The sequence below is a fragment of the Rhizophagus irregularis genome, chromosome 3, assembly GCF_026210795.1.
Source record: "Rhizophagus irregularis chromosome 3, complete sequence".
In the NCBI taxonomy this organism is placed as follows: Eukaryota; Fungi; Glomeromycota; class Glomeromycetes; order Glomerales; family Glomeraceae; genus Rhizophagus; species Rhizophagus irregularis.
Window position 1 is genome coordinate 482,753 of NC_089431.1, and position 8,854 is coordinate 491,606.

At 25.6% G+C, this 8,854-nt stretch overlaps 2 protein-coding genes across 2 annotated transcripts; one reads left to right on the forward strand and one right to left on the reverse strand.

Moving 5' to 3' along the window:
- Window positions 1–1,626: 1,626 nt before the first annotated feature.
- On the forward strand, window positions 1,627–2,985 carry OCT59_020145 (uncharacterized protein; the record flags this gene model as incomplete). The annotated part of the gene is made up of 10 exons (XM_066148985.1): window positions 1,627–1,633; window positions 1,886–1,919; window positions 2,138–2,164; window positions 2,233–2,292; window positions 2,370–2,383; window positions 2,462–2,488; window positions 2,587–2,600; window positions 2,682–2,745; window positions 2,825–2,834; window positions 2,955–2,985. The coding sequence occupies 10 exons, from the start codon at window positions 1,627–1,629 to the stop codon at window positions 2,983–2,985; spliced, it is 288 nt and encodes a 95-aa protein (XP_065989940.1).
- Window positions 2,986–4,250: 1,265 nt separating this feature from the next.
- On the reverse strand, window positions 4,251–6,116 carry OCT59_020146 (uncharacterized protein; the record flags this gene model as incomplete). Its single annotated transcript, XM_066148986.1, has 7 exons — window positions 4,251–4,285; window positions 4,368–4,403; window positions 4,480–4,518; window positions 4,598–5,426; window positions 5,513–5,531; window positions 5,820–5,977; window positions 6,063–6,116. The coding sequence occupies 7 exons, from the start codon at window positions 6,114–6,116 to the stop codon at window positions 4,251–4,253; spliced, it is 1,170 nt and encodes a 389-aa protein (XP_065989941.1).
- Window positions 6,117–8,854: the final 2,738 nt, after the last annotated feature.

Here is an 8,854-nt window from a genome sequence, read left to right on the forward strand (position 1 = left end):
TGATTATGAATGATTTATAGCGTGTTTAGAGATAATGTGATTTGACCTATTGATTTATGGTTAGCTTTTATGCAATTCATATGTAATACTGAAACTCTGAGGAAACGATAAATAGTTCAGCTACTAATAAAATTGTTGCACCGCATACATTGATAACATAATAATGGATTATAAATATTCAAAAATATCACGAGTAAATTAACTTTATTTTGAGAAATTAAAAATACAGGGCTAGAAATTTTATCAGTTATTACATGTGAAATATACAAATATACAGTACATAGTATTTCCTATATATCCTAAAGAAAGTATAGGTACAGTAGGACCGAGGATAATGAAAATGAAAAATATATATATATATATAACTATTATATTGTTAAATATATGTTAATATATGTTACTATTACCTAAAAAAAAATATTATTAGGAAGATACTTACTGAACGTAATAACCCTGTTGTTTTTGTTTCTGTTTTCTTATCGGTCATAAGGAGGTTGCGGTTTAGTATCTTTAACCTGACTAGTAGTTAAATTCGTTGAATGCAAGTGTAACTTTTTTTTTCTATCCGCATCATCTTTGATTACTTTTTCTCGAAGTTTGTATTTTTCTTCTTCGGATTGTCTTTTAGGTCTTTGATTTTTAGTAACTTTACTGTTTTTAGTATTCAGAGACGTCATATTATAATTTTTACAATTATTTTCACTTCTCAGAATATTGATTATTTTCATCTTCTCGGAATACGGTTATATATATATTGCTGGAGCGCATCTTAGCTATGACTCACATCTTGATAATCATTGTTAGACTGTTAATTTACCTATCTTGTGCAATTTATCTCTCATCTTGTGAACATACTGAATAATATCAATGTGTTCGTATCTTTCATTCGATTATGTTGATCCCGAACTTAAATTTTCTTTGAACATGTGACAAGGTCACGGTCTCGTATGTGCCAATCCCTGCACATACGGCCTAAATTTGAATCTGATATTTAAAACAAAATGGAATACCAACCCGTAGGAATACTAATGTGGAAAAAGAAAATTGCAAAAAGAAAATTGCAATAAACCTTTCGAGAATTTAAAAACATGCACCAAAGTAAAAAAAAAAGAAAAAAATGATAAACTACAAATATCCCAAAATCGTATAATTAAAAATAGAAGAAAAAGATATTATCTAAATATATCGAATCTATCAAATTTCTGATTGAATCACAATCCTGATTAAGTTTAGAATAAACCTCAATCAATCTTATTATACAATCAATTTCATTGTACAATCAAAATAACTCATCATGACTCACATCTAATCTAATGACTCATTGACTCTTTACGAATCAAGTCGCGTCTACAAAGACCTTCCATAATAATTTCATCACATGATGCACCTCATCACATGCCATCACGTGACAAACAATCTTATTACGATGTCACCCTATCACATGACTATCATGTGATTATAAATATCTAGTAACACCAACAAATTTTCTACGGTAAATTCAGCGCCTTTTTTTGAAATAAACTAAATATAACTATAAATAAATATACTTGTATTTTTTAAATATTTTAATTAGAAACGTTATTTAACGTTCCTTATTTTTTTTTTATCAAGAACTGGAACGCTGAAATGTATGGTAAGTTCTGTAACAGGTGTTACGGAACTTTGTGTTTTTTAATATTTTTAAAAGAAACGCTTATACTTTATAAACATTTTTTAATTTCTTTTTGTAAATTTTGGATCGTCATAATGTATGGTAGATTTCACGAAACTTTTTTTTAAAATTTTAATAAGAAACGTAACGTTTCTTATGTTTTTTAGTAGATTTTAAGGGAACGCCGAACACCGATATGTTTACAACATTGGGTGTTGTGAATTTTTTTTGTAGATTTTGGGTTCAAAGGCACTGGAACACTGAAATGGTAAATTTCGCAACACCTGTCAATTTTTTTCTTACTCTTTCTTAAAAGAAATTTTAATTAATGTGTTTCTTTATTCTTTTTACTTTTTTTATTTTTCCCGTGCCTTACCTTCCCTTCCTCCGCACTTTCCCACTTTCCCACTTTCCCCTTCGCTCTCTTTCCTCTTCAGTTTTTCACCTTCCCTCCTCTCTTTTTCCTGCGCCCTTTTATTTTCTTAGGTTTCGGCTTCTGAAAGTTATTGAAATGTAAGTTTTGAAGCGTTTCGCTTTTTAAAATTTACTTTTTTTATTAACTTTTATTTTTTGTCATATAGGTCTACCTCCTGGATTTTCTCTTTCAGCTCTGGATTTTCTTTTATAGGTCGGCTTGGATGGTTACTTCAACCTTCAGCTTGGATTTTTTTTTCTGTAGGTAACTTTGACCTGGATTTTTTTCGTAAGTTTTGGATAGGCAATTGGAAACAGGTAAGTTTCGTAAAATCTTTTTTTTTAATTTTTTTATTAGGAAATATTAATTAATATTTCCTTTTTCTTTTCTGTAAGTTTTTGGAATTTCAGTTCAGGTAAACAGTAAGTTTCATATGTTTGTGAAACTTTCGTTTTTCTTTGTATTTTCTTTTTATTGGAAACATTTTGTTAATTTCCATATTTCTTTTATTTTTTTTTAGGCTTTGTGATTTTGGTAAGTTTCGTTACGAAACTTTCCTAAATTTTTTTTTTTTTTGAACAATTTGGTAATGTTTCATTATTTTCTTTTTTGTAGGCTTCGGATGAGATGTTTCATGTTTGCGATATCGGATTTTGGGATATCGGATTAATTGGATCGTGTAAGGTTTCATTAATGAAACTTCTTATTTTTCTTTATTTGAAATATTTTCTAATGTTTCGTTATTTTCTTTTTTGTAGACTTCGGTTTGTAGGTTCAAGTCTTTATTAGAATTTTGAGAATTAAAAAGGGTAAGTCTCGTAACTTTCACTATGAAACTTTAAATTTTTTATTATTAGAAATGTTTTACTAATATTTCTTTTCTTATAGGTTTAAGGCTTTAAGTTCGGGTTGTAGCTGATTTAGAAAAGTAATAATAGTTTTAGTAGTTATGTATTATCATGTATTATTAGTATTATTTACATGTATTATATGCATTATGTAATTGCAATATTAATGTAATAATCGCGTTCATTGATTAAAAAGCACCATTGCTATGCACGTTTTTAATATCGATATATGCATTCTTATACATTGTATACACGTTTTTAACCTGCTATTGTTTTACTGTACGTTGATTTACATATTGTAATATGGGTTTTTAAACGTTTTTAAGTGGCATTGAGATACAAAGGGTTCATTTCCCTACATTTTTTGGTGTTGAGAAACACATGGCGGTTTTCAACACTTTATACGTCCATCAAAAACTTTCTGATGACTATTTAACTAACCTAATGTTATGTGGTGATTTTTTCATTATTTACCGAACCAAATTTAAAATTTCATAAATCTAAATGATCATTAAGACAATTTAGAGAATATAACAAAGCAACATTTAAAACAACACTGGAATCTTCAATTCTAGTTAATATCATTTCAGAAATACGCCTTATTATGGAAACTAAGCAAAATAATAGTATTGCTAAATAATTATTAAGGTAATAGTTCGTGTTCTTTGTCATATAAAATAACAAAAATATACATTAGAAAATTTAAACCATTATTAAACATTTTTTTAATTTCTTTTTTATTAATTTTAATGTTTTCAAATGAATTCATGATATATTTTAGTTTTATTGTGTTTAGCGTGTAATCAAAAATACGTTCACCTGATATGCTTCGCTCCGAAAGGAATGAAATTAAAAATAATAAATATAATAATCTTTGTATAAGAAAATTATGAAGTTTATAAATCAAATCATATTATCCATCATTAAACTAATTATAAAAAAAGAATAATAATATTTATATACTGTATTATACTTTACATATCAAATGAGCGAAGGATAAGTAATATAAAATAGCACCAATTTATTATTTTTTGATGACTCAATTTCCGATTAACCAATAACATGTGATATATTGTCCTAATTATAATATAGGATAAAATATAAAAGTATTAGTCGAAATTGACCTTCTATATTTGAATGCAGTATTATAACTTAATCAATCAAATAATAATAATTATACAGCAAGTATACTAGTTAAAAATTTTATTATTATATAATCTTATGCTTGAGTTTCCTTTCTTGCAATCTTGTTAACAAATGTTCAAGTAAAATATATAGTTAAATTAAAAAAGCAACGCCAAATAAAATTAACTTTTGTTAACCTGTTGGTTATAATTCAATCAATATAACCTTGATAAATTTCATCGAGTTCTAAAAAAAAAAATAAACAAATCAGGTATAAGGACTACGAATACACTTAAATATATAAATATATTGTACAAATAATATCTACCCAATTCACTCAATTGGACATCCAAGCATTCAGAGACTATAAATTAAATAAATTAAATAGCAGTATTAATTATTAATATGAATATTATAGCCATTCTAACGGGAATACTTACTTGGATTTGCCGAGGTTGATTGAATATTGTGGTAAACGTCTATTAAAAAATTAAGCAAACAATAATTAATATTGTAAAATAATTTATTAATAAAAAAGTTAAATAGCAGTTCAATTACCTTGAGGATTTGATGAATTTACTTGATCTGGAAGATTGTTGAAATCTAAAAGTCTGCTTGTATAAATTGCTTGAGGATGTGTTTGTATATTTTTGGATTTATCTTTATTTGATCTGTTCTTGAACTTGCTTTTACTAATTTTATCACATTCTTTTATTTGAGAATACAATTCAGTATTCTTGTCTTTTACTTCATCTTTCCATTTATTTAAAACCTGATATAATTCCTTAGTAGATGGTCTATTTTTTACTTCAGCGTTCCAACATTTCATAATCAAATCTGCAAATAATTTTGGTATATCCTTGGAAATTTTTGGTCTAAGTCCTTCACATATTTTAACAGCTAAAAATTCATTATGAGGAATATCATTAAAAGGAATTTCTTCAGAAAGGAATTCATTCATCAATATTCCAAATGAGTAAATATCTGCTGCTTTTGTATATTGATATCCACGTATAACTTCTGGTGCCATGTATGGTAATACTCCATAAATTCCCTCTTCTTTAGTTGATTGCTTATTATTCGCTGATTGACACATTCCTAAATCACTTATAAATGGAGTATTATAAAAAAATAATATATTGCCTGAATGAAAATCTTTGTGAACTTTTCCAGCATTATGAATATCAAGAAGTCCTCTTGAAATAAAAAATAGCTTATAAATTTTTGTTCTATAATCTATATATTCTTCAGAATTATTTAAAAAATTTCTTAAATTATCATTTTTACAATAAAATAAAACCATCATATACTCTTTAGTATTTGGATTTTGAGTTATTCCATAACATCTAACAACGTTAAACATATAAATCTGAAGATGAGATTTAATCTAAATGTCAAAGAGGAGAAATTTTTGTTAAACAAATAAATCAAAGTAATAATTTTTAAATTTAAGGTGAAATGAATTTAAATTACCTCATTTAAAAAATCTGAACTGATATCAGAAGAATCATTTAAACTTTTTAATGCATATTTACTGTATTGTTGATGTCTATACCATTTTTGATTTTCAATATCCCAATATTTAATATATCCTTCAGGTCGCTCGGCTGAATAAATTTTTCCATAACCACCTTCTGCAATATAAGTAATATTTTGAAATTTTTCAAAAGGTATCCATTCAAGACATTTTGTATGATATACGGCATTAATTTGTGATTGTTGTATAAATTCATCAATATCTTTATTTCCACTAGTCCAATTTTTAAAGTTATCCTTAAACCTTTTAGCATTACAAGGTTGACACCATCTATTTCCTGTACCTGGCTCATTACATTCTCCACATACTCCATATACTTGCTTTCTTTTTTCTAAATCTTCCATATAAACTACTCTTTCGTCTACATCTTCTGAATCAATAGTAGAAACTGTAACATGGGCCTTTAATAATTAAAAAAATTATTATTTAAACTGTAAAACATTTAATATTATTATAATTATTTATTATAATGTGGATTTTTATTACCTGATATTTATAATAGTCAATATTCTTCCATAAATTCTTTGGCTTATCCTCCATTATACAGATTATAATTTTTCTTAGGTTATAATCTAGAGTAAATAAAGTAAACAGAGAAGAGATCTAGTTAACCGAAATAATATTCACTAATTAGAATTAAATTTCAGAATTATTAAAACGTAAAAAAAAAATTATTAATAATGAAGGGCGCAAATTGTACTACGTTGTAAAAGCTGATCATTTATCTCCGTTTTCGAGTTAATGCTTCGGATAAAACTAAGTTTCGCCAAGATGATCTACAAATGCATTCCCAAATTAGTGTTTTTTGAGATTTCGATTATTGGCCGAATTTTGAAAAATAATTTCACCCGAATACTAGTGCAATATAAAAGTTTGTACTAGTAAAAACTGATAGAATTTTTTTTTTATATTTTTATTTTGTATTAACTTTATATAATTTTTAGATATTATTTTTGATTTTGAAATTTCTAATTGATATTCTTATTTATTTTTTATTTATTATTGTTATTTTTTTTTTATAAATTCGTGAAATCATGCGATATATTTCTTTTTAATGAAATCGTAATTTAATTTAGTACAAAAAAATAAATATTTTTATAATAAATGGTAAAAAAGTTGTTTGTTATTTTTTTGTTCCTTTTACAGATTTTCTTTATCCATAATATTTGCATATAATATCTTAAATACTTGGAAGAAATTTATGAAACTCCTAGAATCTCTTTATAAAATGATCACTAGATTTGGCGTATCGCTTATGCAAATTGTTACTAATTACTGAAAATAACTTGACTTTTTACATCCCATATTCCCATTAGCTGTTTGTGTATTAATTTTTGGTAATAAATTCAAAAACATGTTTGATGCAGTGAAAGATTTAACATAATATGATATAACCTAAATTATTAGTGTGATATCAGTTTAATTTGAGTTTAATTTGTATAACAGATAGCCATCAAATTATGGATTACCTAGCTTTACTTAAATAGCTTATAATTGCGTATTTAATACTAATACTGTATTTAATTTCATAAAATAAAATTATCAATATAATTATTTAATAAGAAAAAGCAGATAGTTTATCAAAGATAATGATTTACGATTCTTAAATTGATCTCATTCCTATTATAAATTAAAAACTGCGCGTAGTCGTACAAACAATCTTTACATAAGTATTCATATCAGATGAATAATTTACTTTCGTTATCGAATTAAAAAATGTATATTGTATTGTAGTATTGTTATATTATCCTCTTATATTTAATTAATGTTAATATATACTAATAATCAATATAAAAATACAATATATATAATGTATAAATATGGACAAAAAAGTTTCATCAGTAAGTTGTTTTACGAATATTACATAATTTCATAATGATGCAAGAAGAAAGGTATCTCACTATTTACTCAAAACTCACATGTGAAAAAATTTATGAGACATTTTATATTGCTAATATTTACATCTGAATTGATCAATTATAAATCGGAAATTGAAATCAATAAATGTGAAGAGAGAAAAGTCAATCGAATTAAAAAATAAGTTAAAAGATTTAAAATATTGAACATTTACAGTAAATTATTTAGTACAAGTCACATGGGAAACTGCAGTATTGCTAAATAACTTGCAATATTTCACCAATACCTTTTTTGACTATTTTGAACAACTGAAGCTAAAAATTTTAATGATGATATTGTTACCGATTACTGACGGTAATTAAGGGACGTATGGTAGATAACTTGTATAAACACACGGATACCAACAGGATTCTTACTCAATACTACCTATTTTGGTATTTCCGGTATTGTTCATTAAGAATCGTCAAGGTAAACAACTATAAAATACGATTAGTAATAATACGCGATGGATATAAGACAAATCTTATGTGAATATACAAAAACAACGTGTGAAATTAACCAAAGTATAACGATTTTATTAATAGATGTAGAATTTCGGTTTTACAACAAAGCGAATAAAGGTGATAGGGAAAAATTCTCAAGAACTACTACCAAGGTCACTCCCTATCATGGAGTTGGTAGAGGCATATTTATATCTTATTGCCATCTCTTTTTCTAACGATTAAGGGCGGAATCTAATCTATTGTTAATGTTTCATCACAATAACTTTTATTGTAAGCCACTTTTAATAGAACACGAATAATAGTTTTTGGACAATTAATACTATTGAATTAATTTCTACACAATAACTACTAATAAAATTGTATACATATTTACAATACAAATAAAGAAAGTAAATAAATATAATTAATAATAAATTAAATAAATTGAATAAATATAAAAACGATATACTGTATAAGTAAATTTATCATATAAAATCAATATCTTTAATATAGTTAACTGATATACACAAATCAGCAACTATGTATCAGCGTAAATCGACTCGTAACACCGGAAATCGACATGTACACAAACGTACTGAATTCTCATCGGATCATCATATAATATCGGAAATCACGTGTGCAAGAAATTGCGTAACAATATATTTAACAACAATTATTTAAAATATTTTTTATTATATAAAAGTAATTTATCTTCAAAAAGAGAATGCCAGTTTGGATTACAGATTATAGAAATACAAACGATAAAAGTATTAATCAAAATATTTATGAGCGATTTTCTTTACAAACTAAAAACATATGAAGATATTGAAATATGATCAAATAATAAAAGGTTACAAGAACGCAGATATAGCACGTAAGCATTATAATTGTTTTTTATATTATTATCATTACGATTATTATCAGGAAAAAAAAATAGAA